Source organism: Mauremys mutica, chromosome 8, assembly GCF_020497125.1.
Source record: "Mauremys mutica isolate MM-2020 ecotype Southern chromosome 8, ASM2049712v1, whole genome shotgun sequence".
NCBI lineage: Eukaryota > Metazoa > Chordata > Testudines > Geoemydidae > Mauremys > Mauremys mutica.
In genome coordinates, this window is record NC_059079.1 from 24,564,689 (window position 1) to 24,583,617 (window position 18,929).

General features: G+C 39.7%; 1 protein-coding gene across 5 annotated transcripts in view; it reads left to right on the top strand.

Moving 5' to 3' along the window:
• MIGA1 (mitoguardin 1) overlaps positions 1–18,929 on the top strand; it is a 62,438-nt gene that overhangs the window by 29,492 nt on the left and 14,017 nt on the right. For all 5 annotated transcript variants that reach the window (XM_045026399.1, XM_045026398.1, XM_045026397.1 and 2 more), the window contains exons 8-10: positions 10,062–10,162; positions 18,099–18,217; positions 18,402–18,474. In XM_045026399.1, coding sequence (XP_044882334.1) covers positions 10,062–10,162; positions 18,099–18,217; positions 18,402–18,474 — 293 coding nt within the window. The remainder of the gene's footprint in view (positions 1–10,061; positions 10,163–18,098; positions 18,218–18,401; positions 18,475–18,929) is intronic.

Sequence of the window (18,929 nt, forward strand, 5' to 3'; positions counted from 1 at the left end):
TCCACTCTCTGCACTGGCTTCCCATTGAATAAAGTCCATTATAAGGTCTGTGTCTGGATCTTCAGAGTTGTCGAAGGGATTGGCTATAGTTACCTATCAGCTCCCCTGTCCCACCCCCGTGTAACTTATCACTGCAACTATATTCCACTGGAATTATGAAACTGAGAAGCCAAGAGGAGAGAATTATGAGTTCAAGTCACAGAACTTTCAGCAAGAGACTTAAACTATGCAACTTGACACTACAGATGATAGCAACAAGCCTCATGGCATTCAGAACTAGATACAAAGCTCCATCTCTCTGGCCTGCCAAAAGCTCTTTATGCACATGTTCCTTCTTTCACTAATACATACACAAAAATAAAATCCCCAAACTCATCCCCAAAAACCTTATGAACCATTCTCCCCCATTTCTTATACAGAGTGGGGGCTGAGAAAGCTGTTTATATTTTTAAATACTTTGCAGTCTCATAATGGGACCTGTTACCCATCTGGATGTTGAGAGGACTCTGTTAATTGGAACCAGAGCTACCTATGAAGAGTCCATGCCCCTTCTCTTTTGAGAGTATGATGTGCCAGTGCTCACGCTGTTACAGGACCATATAAGTACATAGACATAAGGCAGATTCTGCAATAACTTGTAACCATTTCTTTAGAATTTTCAGTAGCCTTTATTCTAGTTTTAAGTCAACTTTAAATTTTAGAGCACTTTGACAAGATCAATATACTTTTATAGTAATTTTTGTCATCAGAACATCTAATTCTACATCATCCTCTTTACAAAGATATCATGATCTCAAAAAAGCTATTGCTTCTAAAATAGTAATATGTTGGAAGCCTATAAACTAACTAGCATTACTTTCTTTAAGATATTAGGCTAAAGCTATTGGAGAACTTAGGACTAGCTTACTGGCAAATGTGGTCTGTAGTTAGTATGTTCTTCAAGCAGCTGTTCATTCCTAGACTCTCATTGTGCTACTGTCTTTTCTCGTTTTCTCATATCTAGGAATGTTCTCGTAACACTTGCACAGTGTACACTTCAGCTGTAATTTAATTTTTACCCTAAAATTTTCAGAATGTACCCTTCTTGTAGTGTGTTGAAGGTGTTAAGCACCTGCTTAGCTGATGGAGTTTTGGAGGTTAAGAGCAGCAATGGGAAGCCAGGAATATCTGACCAGGCAGGTTTTTTTTGGTTTGTAAAGACTGATTTTCGAGTGGTCAGATGTCACTTGCCAGAATATCACTCAGTAGTTAATACTTTCCTTTTGAATTGGTTTGGTGTTACCATCCTATGAATTTGCCATTCTTGATATATAACAGTAACAGGAATATGCATTTTCTGTGTTTAAAACTAAAAAATTTAAAATTTAAAAAATACATTGTTGAAACCATGCACACATGTCAGACAATTCAGAATTCTCGTTCCTACTATAAATGTAAGTCAGCCAAGTTACGCGCACACATGCATTAGAGAAGGAATATTACAGTAATACAGCATTAGCAAAGAAACTTCTGTTTACTGAAGTCTGTAAGCTTATTTTAAAAGGTGAATTTAAATAAAAATTAAGAGAAACAATGTCTACAACAAAATGTGTCCTCAGTCATCACTATAGAGCTACTCTTTGTCTGGGAGGATAGATCATGTTCTAATTATCTGGGTCACTGTGTTATCTGAGTGCTAAATACCATATTTTAGGATCACAAAAATCTTCTATTCAGGTCTTTAATTTACCCCTTATACTATCTCCAGAGACCACCACTGTCACTGAACTATCTTGCAAGGAGTACTAGAGAGTAACTTTGTCTACGCTCTTCCCTTTCTATCAACATCACATATAACAACTTTGAGGATACTAAAGCTGAGGGCTACCACAAAGTGTTGCTGCAACATTTTGTTGCATCAACCTACAATGAAGGCTGGAAGTTGCGAGTGACTTTGATAGTCAGCAGATGAGCTTGTTAAATTGCCAATGCCAGCTGCTCAGTGTGGATAGCTTGAATGGGCTGTATCTGAAAGTTAGGGCAAAATCCTTTTACTTACATAACATGTCTTGCTATTACAGTTTGTGTTGGTTTGTACATATTTTTAAATAAGGAAATCAACTGGCACATAGAAATAGCATTTTTGTGAAAAGGTCAAATAACTTACCATCTAGGAAAGGTATGTAAATTGCTAATAAAACTAGTAACAGGTCTCTGAAAGATTTTGACAAACACAAAAACCCTTCCTAAAAATGAATGGCTGTAAAATTTCAAACATATTATGTCTGGTAGACTGTTATTTACCAACGGATCAACTTTTTAAAAGTAATTTAACAAAACTTACTGTTTTCAAAATAAAACTTTCAAAAACGCCTACATTCCACTTTCAGCGTTCCTAGGTGTGTTAACAATTTTTTATCTTCAGTGTCTGAAAAGCAAATAAATCATTTGCCAAAATTATTGTTCCTAGTGGTATAGTCTGTTCAAAAGTGTGCATAACAAAGACTAAGGTTCAGGACTGTTTGAACTTTTAATTTCAGCCTTCAACTCCTCTTAACTGTAACTCCACTCTCTCTTGTAAGGGTCCCCAAAACTTTTCCATAGCATGAACTCCATTATAACAGAGGGATTGGCTTGTGACACTGCTTCCATGATTCACAGTTTCACAGACTATTTCCCCTTCCATTCAGAATTCCATAACCAGAGCCCTATGTATGCTACAGCAAGTCAGGCCTAAACTCTGCAGCCAAGTCTCTAGAATCAATGGGAATTTGGTGCAGCAAACTGAAAATTCTCTGGCTGTTTCATTTACATTAGGAACTATTTTTAATAAGTTCTGTTTATACATGTTCCTATTTAATCAATTAAGTGGCCCCCGTGTTGTGATGAGACATGATCTATGTAATTTAATGTCAAGATTAAAATTTGTAGTTTTTGAAGTGCTGAAGATTTTTATATTGACTCATGATTACATACTAGTCATCAGAGACTAATGGGAGGTTTTGGCAGCCGGGTAAAGATGCATTTGTGGCTTTTACCACAGAGAAGTTACGGTAGACTTTATAGGATTATGAGATAAGCATATAGCAGGCCTTAGGCCAGGGGTTCTCACAACAAATGTTTTGGTGGCCTCAGAGTGCCACCAAATAATAATGTATGGTTGTCTCTAGTCCGGGGTCGGCAACCTTTCAGAAGTGGTGTGCCAAGTCTTCATTTATTCGCTCTAATTTAAGGTTTCGCGTGCCAGTAATACATTTTAACATTTTTAGAAAGTCTTTCTATAAGTCTATAATATATTACTAAACTGTTGTATGTAAAGTAAATAGCCTTTTAAAAAAGTTTTAAAGGTTCATGTAAAATTAAATTAAAATGCAGAGCCCCCTGGACCGGTGGCCAGGACCCGGGCAGTGTGAACGCCACTGAAAATCAGCTTGCGTGCCATAGGTTGCCTACCCTTGCTCTAGTCATTACTGGACCTAAACAGAATAGCAACACAAATAAGATGCTTTGCGTGTTTTTGTCTTTTTGCTGTTGTTTCTTTTGCTTTTTTCATTGCTTTTTTTTTATTTAAAGACTCGTTAGCTAGTAAGTCTGCTGCTGAGAAGTGATATTTGTATGTTTGTTAATATCACTTTTCATAGCAGACTTATTCAGCCCTGGCAAGTCCTGGGACAAATTAAGCCCTGGATGGGGAGATGAGCATGGAGGCAGCAGGATAAAGGGACAAAGGTGGGGGTGGTGAGCCTGGGGCTGGAGCCACATGGATGGAGCCTGAAGCCCTGGGGCCAAAGCCTGCTCTCTTTCCCCCCCTCCCCCCCCCAGGAAAGTGGGGAATTCACCAGCTCCCTGCATCTTCAGCGTTTGTATCTCTGGAGGGATGCAGGGCTGAACCCCTGCTGGCGGCCCTGGGAGAGGGGCAACTGCTTTGCTCGCCTCCCCCCAAATCACAGCCCAGGAGGCTGTGGCCACAAGAAAAGCCCCTGGTGGCTGCATGCGATCATGGTGGCAGTATTTGAGAAATGCTGCCTTAGGCTTTACCTACACTTACTTACCTGCCGGGTCGACGGCCGGTGTTCGACTTCTCGGAGTTCGAACTATCGCGTCTAATCTAGACGCGATAGTTCGAACTCCGGACGCGCTCCCGTCAACTCCGGAACTCCACCGGAGCGAGTGGCGGTGGCGGAGTCGACGGGGGAGCCGCGGACTTCGTTCCCGCGGCGTCTGGACGGGTGAGTAGCCCGAACTAAGGTACGCTGAAGTCGCGTACCTTAGTTAGACACCCCCCCCCTTAGTGTAGACCAGGCCTTACACTGCTACAGTGGCACAGCTTCCGTGCTGCAGCTGCACTGCTATGGCGATGTAAGTGTAGCCACTCACTACAGCAAGGGGAGGGGTTCTCCAATCACTATAGTTAATCCACCTTCCTGAGAGCTGGATTCTTCTGTCAGCCTAGTGCCATCTACACCAAGGGTTACATTGGCTTAACTTTTTAGTGTTAGACCTAGCCTGATTCTTATTTACACAAAGGCTGCTTTACCCAGTGTTTCTGCTAAAGGGATCAGCTGTGAAATGGTTAACGTTAACACTTGCAATGTCAGCAGAGGTTTCAGAGCTCACCTCACTGAGGTGAATGTGACACTTCAAATCTCTCAGACCAATTGTAACAGTCTGTCTACAGACTCAGGAAGATCTGGAAGATAACACTGACTTGGCTTGCAATTAGCTCATGATTTAGAGCAGTTCTCAACCTTTCCATACTACTATACCGTTTCAGGAGTCTGATTTGTCTTGCATACCCCAAGTTCAGGGCCAGCTCCAGGTAGGGTGACCAGATAGCAAATGTGAAAAATAGGGATGGGGGTTGGAGGTAATAGGACCCTATATAAGAAAAAGACCCCAAAATCGGGACATTTGGTCAGCCTGGGGTGGCACATTGTAAGGGGCGGCATGGTCCGGCCGCCCTGCCGTGCCGCCGGGCTCCCCAGGATGCGCCACTCCCCGCCGCCTGCACCGGCCTCCGCCTCCCATGCCGCTCTGAGCCCGCCCCAGCCGAGCTGCCTTTAAAGGAGAGACTGAGCCAGCACCTCCTGCAGCACCTGGGGACTCCTCCTGCCCGGTCGGGGGAGACACCCCAAGAGTGGAGGGGGGGAGCCCCTCTTGCTAGGCTGCGACCGGGCTGCAGCGCTGCCCTTCATCCCCCTGTGAGCCGCCTTGACCGCTCTCCATGTGCTCCCTGCGTTTTTTGGTGTTTTTTTTTTTTTGGCAGCCCTGCCCAAGTTTCACCTCACTTAAAAATGACTTGCATACAAAATCTAAATATACAAATGTCACAGCACACTATTACTGAAAAATTGCTTACTTTCTCATTTTTACCATATAATTATAAAATAAATTGATTGGAATATAAATATTGTACTTACATTTCAGTGTATAGTATATAGAGCAGTATAAACAAGTCATTATCTTCATGAAATTTTAGTTTCTACTGACTTTGCCAGTACTTTTTATGTAGCTTGTTGTAAAACTTGGCAGATATCTAGATGAGTTGACGTACCCCTGGAAGACCTCTGCGTACTCCCGGGGTACCCGTACCTCTGGTTGAGAACCACTGATTTAGAGGTTTTCTTTAACAACCATGAGGGATAGAAACTATTTTTAAACTGAAAGTTTAGATTATGGAACACAGTTCTGTGGTAAGGATCAATTCTGTGGAAAATTCTTCAGCCAAACTACATCTACATGCAGCCCTGCCTTTAACATCCGTATTACAGCTATAGCAGTCGCTTATGTGGAAAAGTAATAAAAAAAAAAAAAGCATTTAATGTATTTTTAGAAGAGTATTAATGCAAATTATGAGCTAGAAATAAGGAGGAGGCAGAATCGTTTTATCAGCCTGCTTTGACCTTCAGCAAGTGCTTTACAGGCCACCAGTGGCCTACAGTTGAGTCTGAGAACCTCTGAGTTTGTCTACCCTACCAAGTTTTGTTGACAAAACTTATGTCGACACCCAAAAGTTGACAAAACAAATATCGCCAAAGGGTGTTCACGCTCGCTCCCTCTGTCGACAGATCATGTCCACATTGGGGACACCATCATCGACAGGGTGAGCAATGCACGGTGGGTGTATATCCCACAGTGCAGTGTTGTGGGAAGGAAGAGCTGATCGGTGCGCATTCTGGGATTCTCTCCAAGTTCTTCCACAGCTGCCTCAACTGCTAAGCGCAGCATCATGAGTAGCTCTGTGAGCTCTCTGTGCTGAGGAATGGCAAAGCAGCACAGCAGTCTGCCTGCTTCTGTGTTCCTAGCGCAGGGCAGAACAGGAGCATTCCAATGATTTGCTCTTTGTTTGCTCCCCAAACGGAGTAGCACACAGATACTTCCTGGAGTGCATGCCTGCAGGGCAGCAGAGATCAAAACACTGAGCAGAGCAATCAGGGCAGGCATTGTGGGATACTGGCGGAAGCCAGTTCTGTCGACAAAACAATCAGCAGTGTCTATACTGGCTCTTTGTCAACAATAAAGGAAGGGGAAAAGACAAGTCTCTTGTAGGGGTGGAAGTTTTTTTGTCACCAAAACTGGGCATTTTTTGTGGCAAAAGTCCCATTGTAGTGTGTATGCTCTTGCTGTTTTGTCGCTAAAAGGCAGTTTTTGGTGACAAAACTTGCCAGTTTAGACAAGCCCTCTGCTGTCCCAGCTCCCCAATTTCCAGTACAATATATGATTGTTTCTTGATGCTTAGACAATCCACCTGGATGTTGTAATGGTTTTGTTTTCTTATCTTTAAGAAGTGATAAGCTAGCAGAGAGAGAGAACACACAATTGAAAACAATTAGAATATCTGACAAACACTGCTTTAATATGTGTGTGACACTACGCCCCATATTCTTCTTAGAGATATTGTTGTGATATGAATATGGCATGACTAAGTTGGTATCATTGGAAAGGTTATGATTTACTGAATACGATTTTCCTATTTGTGTGTATGTATCATTTTTGTATCTAAAGTTAGCAATATGGACTATGTATCAATTGCAAAAGTGTTTGCACCTGGGGAATGCCCACCAGACAAAAAGCAATTAGGCTGGCTGGTTAGTCAAGGGGCCATTAAGGAGAACAATAGGACTTTGAAGATGCTAATCTCCCACCTTCCTGAGAAGCTTCCTGGGATGCTGCTTTGACACTGCAGGGTCATGTGATCATGTCACCTGGTACTGGACCCCATCTTGGCCTGCTAGTATTTTTCCACTAATAGGGAATGGGGACCAAGCTGGGAAACAAGGATTCCTGCCATATGTAAATCCTATTTAAGGCAGGGTAGTGAGTTAATCTAGGTTGGTTCTTCACTGAATCCCCACGCAAGATGACTGCTGAAAACACCTAAGACTCATCTGGGGAAGAAAGCACTGGACCCAGGCAAGAAGGTGTCTGGCCTGTGAAAGGAATATCTGGAGTTCTAAGCTGCAATTAAGAAGGGTTTGTCTACAAGAAACTCTGCAACCTGCTTAAAACAACATTTAGGGTGAGAAATTACTACTTGTAGCCAGTTTCTTTAGTGTATTACGCTTAGTTTGCGTGTTTGCTCAGCAATCTGCTTTGATCTGTTTGCCATCTCTTATATTCACTTAAAATCTGTCCTTTGTAGTTAATAAGCTTGTTTTTGTTTTCTACAAACCAGTTTGTGCAATTCATAAAAAAGCTGTGCATATCTTCTGCCACATTGAGGAAAGGAGCGAATGTCATGAGCTTACACTGTACAGTTTTCTGTGCAGGACAAGACAATTTTGGATTTACACTCCAGAGGGAGTGTGCACGTGAGTGCTGGACAATTCGCAAGCTGAGTTTTCCCACTCACAGCTGATCTCAGTGTCTCTGTCTTTCTCCAGCTGAGTGTGTCCCTACTTGCATCTGTGCTGGAGGAGGCTTGAGGGCTTGGCACAGCAGGACAGGGTGAGGGAGCCCAGGCTGGTGGAACAGGCATTCTCAGTGGTACCCCAGTACATCAAGTGGCACTCCCAGTGGGGGACTCCGTCACAATGCATAATAGTGAAGTTGTGGTTTAAAGTTGGATTCAGTCTAACTGACTGAATGCAGTATAGCAATATCTAAGAACGTTTTTGTCCAGACTTTGATGTAACACGGGTTCACGTATAGCGTGGTAGCAGCGGGGCTCGGGCGGCGTTTTAAAGGGTCCAGGGCTCCGGCTGCTGCGGGGAGCCCAGGGCCCTTTAAATCACCGCCCGAGCCCCGCCGCTGCTACCCCGGGGCTGTGGCAGCGGGGCTTACCAGCAATTTAAAGGGCTTGGGGCTCCCCACAGTGGCTGGAGTCTGGAGCTCTTTAAATCACCGCCAGAGCCCTGCTGCCCCTACCCCGATATAACAGAGTTTCAGCTATAATGCGGTAGGGATTTTTGACTCCTCACGACCGTGTTATAGTGGGGTAGAGGTGTATTTTCCTTGGGTCTTCTCAAAGACAGATATTTAGTTTAATATTGTTAGTTTATTGATACGTAGTGCATAATTGTTGAGTTGCCATTGTAAATCTATAACAATTACAGAAATGATAATGTGGATTGTAGCATTTCAACTGATGAGTAAACCATTCCAGTAAAACTGGCATACAGCCACTTTGCTATATAGTAGTGTTTTTTATAAAGTATAACCATAGTAACTGATCTGGATGACATTGGATAGCTGGTTGTTGCTGACTGCTGGAAATAAAACAGACTTTTTAGCAACACATGTGTAATGTTTGAAGGTAAAGTAATCCAAGATAAATGCCTGTGCTCTGTTGAGAGTGCAGTATGAAGTACATCAAGCCAAGATTTGACTAAATGACTTATGAATCTAATCCTTCTGTGAAAGTGCTTCTGCATGATGAAAACAAAACCATATACGCTGGCAGTGTGTGCAGCAATTGTTGAAATCTGAAAAAAGTTAAATGCAAATTGAAAGGATTTGTATTGCAGATTAATAGAATGTGATATTAGTGGAAAATATAGGCTTTGTTGAAGGTTTTAAAAATCATAATGCTGCTAGAAATTTTTCTGGGTGTGTTTATTTCACTGAAGAGCATTGGGGGGAGATAGGAGGGGTGGGTGGAGGTTTACATTTTCCCTTGCAGTTCCCTTTTAAGAGCATGAGAACCAGAAAATAAACTGATTTTACTCTGGTTACTGTCCAAGCTGAGTGAAATGGAAAAACTACAGAATTGGGATAATTTAAAAAACAAAAATGCCCCTCTCCCCCAACTGGTTTAACTAGAATTATAGTTTTCTTTTTCTTTTTTTAAATGATCAGTACAACTGAGATCACACTGAATATTGGTCACATTATAAAAAAATTGTGAAGGATATGTATATTTAAAATATTACAAAAATGAATGGAAATAAAAACCTGAAGTAATAAGATGCATTAAGTATTTCTAGGCTTCTTATATTTTGAAGCTCATAGGATGTACCTAATTGGGTGTTTTAAAAGTTGTTAAAATTCACTTACTTTTTAAAAAAAACTATACCACACATAACATGTCCTGATTACAAAAAAAAGCTTTTATTTGACATTTTGTAAGGTCTAAAGTCTTAGTTGATTATTTAAATTAGTTTAGTGAAGTAGTAGATGTTTGAGGAGAGAAAAAGAGCCTGAGAGGACAAAACCCATAAGGCATCTTTGGATCTTTCTTGCTGTTTTTTTCATGGGAAGTCTCGTATATGGCAAAAGAAGTTGGTGTGTATAAAGCCACCCTGCAAATAAAAACTGGGAAAAAACCCCAAATATTGTGTGTGTTAGGGAGAAGAGTAAGGGTTTAGTTCGGTAACTTTTTACTCTTCTAGCTGTATGCTGTAGCTTTCTAGGTACCTCAACAAAATAAATGTGATGCTAAAACTGTAAAGTTTTCAATGCATTCATTATATCAAAATTTGCTTAAACAACTTTTATATAAAAGATGTATGACATCTTATTGTTACAAAGTTAAAAGGAAGGCCTTCTTAAAAAATGCCATTTAAATTCAAGACTTGTACCTAAATCAATAGACTGTCAAAGAAAATGACAAACTGGTAAATTGATTTCTTTTCATTTTTAAGATAAAGATACTGATATAACGGTGAAGAATACCACAGAAGATTTCTGTCTGCGAGATACACTGAGCATTGCATCAACAGACTCCTTTGTTTCAGCAGCTGAGGTAAGAGTCGGAAGGATTTCTTCTATAACCATACTAGAATCTTTCTTTCATGAAAAATAAATAGATTACTAATGTTTCTTATTTCTTACTGTAAATTAAAAGTTACTAATTTTTGCAGGGAAAATAAATTGCATCTTACATGAAAAAAAGCCTCCCCTTGCAGACAACTTCCTAGGTTTTTTTTTTTTTTTAACCTTGGACCAATGGAATCACAATCACACTAATTCCTGTCCTCTTTGTTTTGCTTTCAAAACTGTCATTTTAGTGCTTTTTTGGTCACTAGCGGCACATTCCATGAGTTATCCATCCTTCTAAAAATGAATTGCTAACCAGTGTAAACAACCATCCTTCTGGGTGTCCGAGCTGGATATCTAATGAACACCTATAATGGTTCTGATTACTGAGGAAGCAAAATTAGATGGGATGGTACCAACCATCTAAATAACTGTATTATTTCCACCCTGCCACGTATCCATAATCTAAAGGTTTTGGGGGAAGATGCTTCCCTTGTGAAATGAATTTTCTGAAATGGATTGCAATTAAACTCTTGATCATATGTAACAATCCAAAATTCCCTGACTTTGAAATCTCAAAGTAACTTACAGTGGTATGACGAAAAGTAATTTCTAACAAGGAATATATCTCCTGTGACTAGTTGCCCTTTCCTGTAATTTGGAGAAGACTATCCAAGGTCCCTTCAGATGAGTGAGTGCTGTCAATTCAAGAGGATACAGAAAAAATAAGATACCCCATCATCTCCCATTTTTTACATGAGCTTTCCTACTATTTAAGCAGATATGCAGAGAGAATGCAGTCTGTTATCTTGTGTCTGCTTGGTAACAGGCAGGGGACACAGTTTTTCAGTAAGAGAGATTGATATGTTTTGTGGGGGAGATTCTTCCTATCCTGAGCCTAAAGTGACTCAGTCTCCTTAAGAAACACTGTTATAACTGGCAAGAACAATAGCCCTGACTGTTGCCTTTCTAAATTGTCAAGGTAGTCTCACCATCTTGATATTCTAAAGCCACTAAAGGTATGTCTGCACTTGAGTCAGGAGGTGAGATGGTAGCACAGTAGGCATAAACACAAGCTAGCGCTGAACAAGCTAGCTCACTAACTAAAAATAGCAGTGAAGTTTCAGTGGCATGCGCTTGCCACTTGAATATGTATCCAGGGTGCCATGCAGGCTTGTATTTGAGAGATTGATCTGTGCCACTGCCTGTGTTACTGTCGCTTCACTGCTGTTTTTAGTAAGCTAGATCAGGTATGCTTACCTGTGCTACAGTCACACCTCCTGACTGCAGTGCAGAAATACCCATAGTGCCAGTTCTGATTCCCTTCCTCCCAAAAGCGCAGAAAATGGTGTAAGGTACTCTCTTCCTGTTCAGTTGTCTTGGCCACTTAGCAATCATACCCTGAACATCGTGACCCCTCCCAGTGATATTCATTTGGGGATGCTACTTGTTACTTCCCTAGGAATGAAATTTCTGTTGGAAGAGGAAGTCCTTTGCCACTTCCTTGATCTTCAGAAGTTCATAGGAAATTACAGATTTATCATTCAGAAGTGTATTGGGATATATTTTATTTCCCCACAGTTGTTTTGTGGGAATAAACACCTTCAGGGCCTAGTTCTAGTTCAATCCAGGTTGAGTAGTCCCACAAATAAGGAATGCAGACTAAAAACAAAAAAACAATAAAGGACTACCCACCATGAGTCAAATGGTGTCTGATTACCAATTATGAGCCTCGTTGCTGTGGAAACACATTTGAAGCCTGGTAAATGAGAAACATCTTTATATGAATACCCTAGAGAAGAAGGTGATGAAGGCCCTTTGATGTTTAAAAGTGACTACAAAGTGTCTAAATGGTGTTTTCAGCATTACATTTGAAATATCAGAACTTGCCTCTACACCTCAACCTGCAAGAGGATTTTGATAGTCTTTAGAGGGTCTAGAACATCATAGCTGTAGGTTGAAACCTGAGCTGCCGTATTCCCAGCCCCTAACCATGGGGGAAGGGGACGTTTCATCTTTACCTCAGGTACAGTTGTCCCAGATTTCATCGTCCCCAAAGTTGTCTAGAGCAAACCAGAGGTAACTCTGTGAGATGAAGTTACTAATGTTTTTGGAGGGGTTACTATTTTGGAGACATCCAACACAACTGGGGGGCGGGGGGTTGAATTGTCTTGTATACATCTTAAAAGCCTCACTTTTTAAAATTAAATAAAAAAAATTCAGAGATTTAATAGTTCACCTTTCAGGCAGCCCAGGTTTGGGAAACCAATCCTATTTGATGTGATGCCCCTGGCCCGGTCATATGTGGGGTTTGAACTCGAGACTTCTGGATCTAGAAGTGTGAGCCGCCACAGCTTGAGCTAAAGGATCTGGTTTGTTAACTTATTGGCAGTATCATACTCTAGTATCTTCATGTGGTCCAATCATAAGAGAGGAGTGAAGAATTAAATTGCGTTAATGTGGGTTATCTAATTCACACACACGCATGGACTTTAAAAAAAGGATATATTTCCAAACTAGGCAACAAGGCAGCCATCTTTTCTGATAGATGAACCTGCACTTGTTTCCAGTAGAAGCTTGTCCTGTCTCTGGGAAGAGAAACACTTAAAAAAAAAAAATGTGAGGCAGTCTGTTGTTCATATAGGAGAATTAACAATTATTGCTTCTCAGTGTATTTCCGCTGTTGGTAGAGATCACCAATTGTGATCACCAAGAAGTAGGTTGTTTTCTTCATGGGCTTCTAATGAACCACAAGTTTCTACATTCTGCTCCTGGGTATGGAGTCTACTTATCCATTATTGTCTGTAGCTGTTGTACATCTTCCCTTTTGTTCCATTTCTTTTCAAGACAAACTGTTCTTTCATCTTGTTCTTTGATTTTAGTTAATCTTACTAATCATCCTGAATTATACATTCTCTTGTTAGTGGTTTGTAAGAGTCAGACAGTACTTTCTTAGGAATTTTTGGCAAAGCTATGAATACTTCTTTTAAAATCTTGGAGGTAGTATGCCTCAGGGACTTACAAATTATGGAGTTAGTGCTCCCTTTGGTGCTAGCATGAGAGGTTCTCTTTAAGAAACATTCCATGCAGTGTATGTTATTAATTCTGTCTGAGTTTCAACACTGTAGTATCTGACCCTTTTTGGCAAGACTGTGTTAAAAATGTGGATGTGAAGGTTACATGTTAGAGCTTCAGTGTTTCTCACCTTTTGGATTCAGAGAGTAGTTTTGTGGTGAAATTGTGGCAAATTTCCCTTTTCAAATTACTAGTCAAGTTCATTGTTCCTTTTGAAGCCCCTCAAGGTTTTATCTGGACCAGGAAATTATATTGGGAAACTTTTACCCTTACCTTGTTTCTGAGAGAGAATTTGACTGACCATTCCTAGACAGTAGGAACTTTAAATTGTGTTATGGTGAGAAGGGAAAAGAAGAAATGGGCAGATGTATTTTCAAAGATTATTCATTGGTACAGACACCTTTTTCAAGTTAAAGTTAGAGTATATTCCCCTCTGGCTCAGATATCTTTGTAAGCTAAGAGAAGTCAGTCAGACATAGAAGAAATTTTCAAGCCAACTGTCTGATCCTACTTGCATTCCTTTGCCAGACATTATTTCTCAGAGACATTAACTTCCACTGAAGCAGCTTTTGCATACAGATGTCACGACAGTTGTACCCTTTTAATTTTCCTGTCCTCGTTAATTGGTAGTGGATTGACACTTAGTTTGAGCGGTAGATATAGCTAAAGAAATTTAACTACAAATTTTGTTTCTTGCTTTTAACCCAGTAACCTGATTCCTGTTTACACTGTGTTGATTATAGAAACAGAATACATTATTTGGGAGGGTCCTGCTCTTCTTTGTGCTTTAAAAGACTTTCTTGAAATCTACAACTGGAAGGTATTTGAAGAAAGTACCATTTAATTTATGCCATACAATCTGAGTGAGACCACATCCATAAGTTCTAGACTCAATTTGAAATAAAAGTGGCGGAGGGGGGACACTCCTGAGGAATGGGGCTGGGCCTGAAGGTTGTGTGGAAGGTGAGTTCTGGAGATCACAGGCACTCTGACGCAGATCCTCAGCTATGTTACAGTGCTACTCAGACTTTAAAAATATGTGTGCTCCTCAAGTTTTAGCGGTTGCTTGGAACAGTTCAGTCTCAAGTAGGGGCTATGGTTGGCTAGAGTGGCCACCAAGGAGCCATTTTGGTAGCTGAGAATAGCCAGCAGTCCCCGGGCCATATTCCCTTCTCTGGTTCCCTTCCTGTGAGAGAGCCTGCTCTGTACTGACAAGAATTCTCGAGGGGGGCAGGAAGTTAGACCTTTTTTGTTACCAGAGCAGTGTCATGAATAGACCCTTTGGTTCTTCATGGCTTCCAAGAGCATTTTGTCTTTTCTTCCTGCCTTTCTGGGACAAATGACACACGGGATGTGGTTTAACTAGGCTGCAACTTTATTAATTTAACTCATCTGGGAGCTATCCAGCAATATATTGCCCAATGCAGATCATCCTTCCATCTATAATCTGTTCCACCTGGTGGAGGACTGCTGTCAGTCCTCTTTTTCCCCTCACCTCTCCACATCTGGTCCTAATCCATTGCTGGGACGCATCTCTCCTTCAGGGGCCAGGGGAAAGAGAGTTGTCTCCTCCCTGTGCCACACAGTAGGAACCCCAGCCCTGTTCCCCAGCTGCTGCTTCTAACTCCACTTCAGATTCCAGTTTAGCAGACCCCTGTCGAACAAGTATCTGCACTGGACATCTGTCAAGTTGCAACAACTTGAACTTCACCCTTGCCTTCTAACCAGCCCACTAGGCTCCTCGGCTGTTATGGGAAAGGCAAAAATAACCCTGGCCAGTCTGGGAATGAGGAGGAAAGTCCTTGTCAGTCCCAGAAAAGGCAAGTAGCACAATACCCACACTAGATCCCAAAAATCCTGGTTCTAACCTCAGAGTGGGAGTTTTTCTGGTCATGAGATGGAGCCCCAAAGAGGGCTTATGTGCCTTCTTTTTGGGTGTATAGGAGCATATGGGCTTCTACTGCATCCCCTAGACAAGCCAGTCATCTCCCAAACCCATGAGGCAGCTGATCCACCCAATAGAAGGGTGAGGGATGACTCTTCAAGAAGCCAGACAACACTGTTTCTCTTGCCTTTCCAGACAAAGCCCCCCATTTCTGAGGCTGCTGGAATGCATTGGTGGCTTTGGACTTAAAATTCATTACACTGATTTTTTTTCCCCTAAAGTTCCAGAAATCCTGCTGCTAAAATCCGAGCCACAATAGAGGTGTAAAACACCTCTTTTTATTGTCTTCTAATTTTATGAAAGAACTTCATGTTCATCAGTACACTTGCTTCTAAATTTTATAGATTAAATAATTGTCACAAATCTTATTTTCCTAATAGATTTGCCTCCTTTTGATTTTGACTTGGATATTTTTTACTTTATTAATTTCGATTAATATTATTACAAAACTAGGATAAAATGCTACAGTTTCACTGTTAGGAACATTTTAAAGTAATCTCATATTTTCTTTGTTATGAAAGCACTATGACTTATTTTTCATATCTGGGAAAGTGAAAACACTGTCGGTACCCTGTCTAGGGCATTTCAGGTCTTTAACTCTCCCTTACAGACAATTAAGTAAAATATAAATACTCTATAGCTGTAATAACTAAATTATAAATTATCTCCTTTGTCTACATGTGTTGCCTTGACTGGAACGTGTCATGAAAGCAGTTGCTTTCTCATAGGTTTCAGCTGTTGTAGTGTGTGTTGCTATTTTATTTCATCTGCAAAGTATAAGAAGGAGTTATTAACTACAGGTAAAATTGGGCCTGATACAAATCCCATGGAAGTCTGATCAGGCCTTCTCATGCTTTGCGGGTGAAATAAAGATTAGGGCAGTCTGTTGACTTCAGTAGGTATTGCATTGGGCCTTTTAACATTAGTATGATTCAGTGGATTCAGTGTGTCCTATTATATGCTTTTTCTTTTTGAAAATATTTGCATTAAAGTTTGAAAAATACCTTTCTATAAACACTGTTAGGCTGTAACACTGGAAAACAGATTCTATATGGAGTAAGAGTTTTTTCTCATTCTGAAACTAGCGGAAAAACTTGCATAACAAGTATGTTTGATTCAAATATGAAAAATACTAGAAAATCTGTTTATTCCTACCACTGCTAATCAGCTAAAATATTACTTACAAGTTCTCAAGTACACATTTGACAATCTTCACATAAAAGAACTTGTTGCTTTCTTCCTTAAATAAGATAAAGCAACTTTAGAGAGTAACACTGTAAATTCTCTAAACATGTTTTAGGCTGTAATATGAATATGATGCTATTGTTAACTAGTATCAAAACTTTAATCTGATATGTTGTCACAGCTGCAGATCTATTTCAGGAAGTCAGTTTATCCTAGTCCATTCTGCTGTACCAGCAAATAAATAAGACAGGACAAAGATTTAAAACTCTTAAGACCGAACTGTTAATTTTCATGCTAGTTTAATTGCTCTAAGTATATTATTTTACCAATTTTTTTTAAAGTTTTTATTCTTCACTTATTCTCTTAAGTACCCAGTCTTGCTTTAGAACCCAGTTCAGGAAAGCATCTCTCTTCGGGACAATACTTACACACCCTAAGTCCCATTGAAATAAGTGGAATTTAAACACATGCTTAAGTGCTTTCCTGAATCAAGGCCATAATCCTTACTTGGGCTAACTCCCATTGTAGTCACTGGGGTTTCTCCAATAGGGACCACAGAAAAGGCCCACCCAGGAGTATATTTTTCTCATCAATATGCATGTAGAACTTCTGCTGCCATCACTTACAGAGATGTATCCCCAATGATGGAAAAATGTGCTCATAATTTTTTTTCTTAACTTGAAGATAAATGTAACACCATCTTCAAACTTAATGTTAAGGAAAGACTGTATTTGAAGGAAACATTGTAACAGTTGTTTGTCTAACTTTGAACATATCTAGAAGACAGAGACATAAATATCTTAAAAACCCAGATAGAGTATATTTTAATTTTTGTAAAAATTAGTTTTATTTAAGACACTTCTAAATTAGGGTTTTGATGCCTAGAAGTGCAAAATGTCTTTTCAGGCAATCTGCAGTAATATTGTAAAGTAAATTTTTTTTGAAATTGTTAAAATGTGTGTTCTAGCCATTTAGTAAATGGAAAAATGTTTGCCTCTACAGTTTTTTGGATAGATAATAAGAATGATGTAATGTTTGTAATGAAATGGTAACTGTTTAACCTACCAGCCACTGCTATGCAGAGTGAAAAATTATGATATTCCTAACGTGTAGGATGCTCTACATTAATGTTTTTTGAATGGTTTAAATATTATTTTATTTAATAACATTTTGTGGGATGGGTAATGATGCATTTCTCTAGTAATGTCAGCCAAAGGTTTAAACTCGTATTAAAAACCGTAGACAGAGAAGAGACTTTTTTGGCACCCAAAGTAAAACACTGGATAGTAATGTGTTTTAGTAATTAAGAACCACATTTACTAGGAAAATGACAGTGATTTTTTTATAACCATTCCCATCTTTTTTTGAGGTGATCCTCTTGCCCCTTTCAGTGCCTCCTCATCAATTTATTGTTCGTGACCGGCAGGGAGACATTTCCTTTCAACAAACAAACTAATCTGAACCTGTTCTACAATTTAACCTTCGGAAGCTCAAATCTGAAACCATAGCTTTCATGTTAAAATCCACAATGTTCTAGAATGTTGTTGTTGTTTTTTATTTTAGTATTGAATGTTGACCAGTTATAGATATAGTTAACCAACATAGAAAAGGATATTCCTTTCATCAGACTATCAAGCAGACTTTGAATTAATTTATTTTACTTTTAAAATCATTTTAGCAAGTTAGTTAATAAGCTTTAACAAAAAATGTCTTTCAGCTTACTGAACACAGAGAGATCCGAAATACCTATGGTCTAGAGTCTCTTTGCCATTGTCCATTATATGAAGAAGCTATGCACTTAGCAGAAGACGGCAAAATTTATTCCAGAATATTAAGGTATTGATTTGTATTTACTAATTAACTTCCAAGAAAAGCCAAGGAATAAAGATTAATTCTCTACATAATACTGCATTTAATTCCCTAATCTAGAATGGATGCTATTTCTAAATAAATCCTAGTCAAATTGTACTGTGCTTCTCTTTTTTAAATATAGTTTACGACGTTTTTCCATTTTATGTAGGACTGAAATGTTGGAGTGTTTGGGGGACAGTGACTTTCTTGCTAAGCTTCACTGTATTCGACAGGCTTTTCAGGTAAATACTTAGTTATCAATGTGGTGCGCACACACATTCTCTTTCTTCTACAATATGTATCACTTAAGTGGAGCAGAGTTAGGTCAAAGCTAAGAGTTTTTGTCTCACCCTACTTCTGCAGTGACCTATTTTTAGTGTAATAGTTATATATTGTAATTACTGAATGCTGTTTATGAGAGCAGCATATTCAGTTCACTGAAGGAGTGGGATTTTTTTATGTTTTGAGAACGATGAACTTTTGGGGGCTTTTTCATTACTTTTAAAGCATTTTGAGTAACATTTTATCTACTTCAGAATGTTGTTGCATTCAGGTGTCTTCAATTTAAAGACCAACAGACGTATTGGAGCATAAGTTTATGCTCCAATATGTCTGTTAGTCTACAAGGTGCCACAGGACTTTGTCGCTTTTTACAGTTCCAGACTAACACGGCTACCCCTCTGATACTTCAATTTAA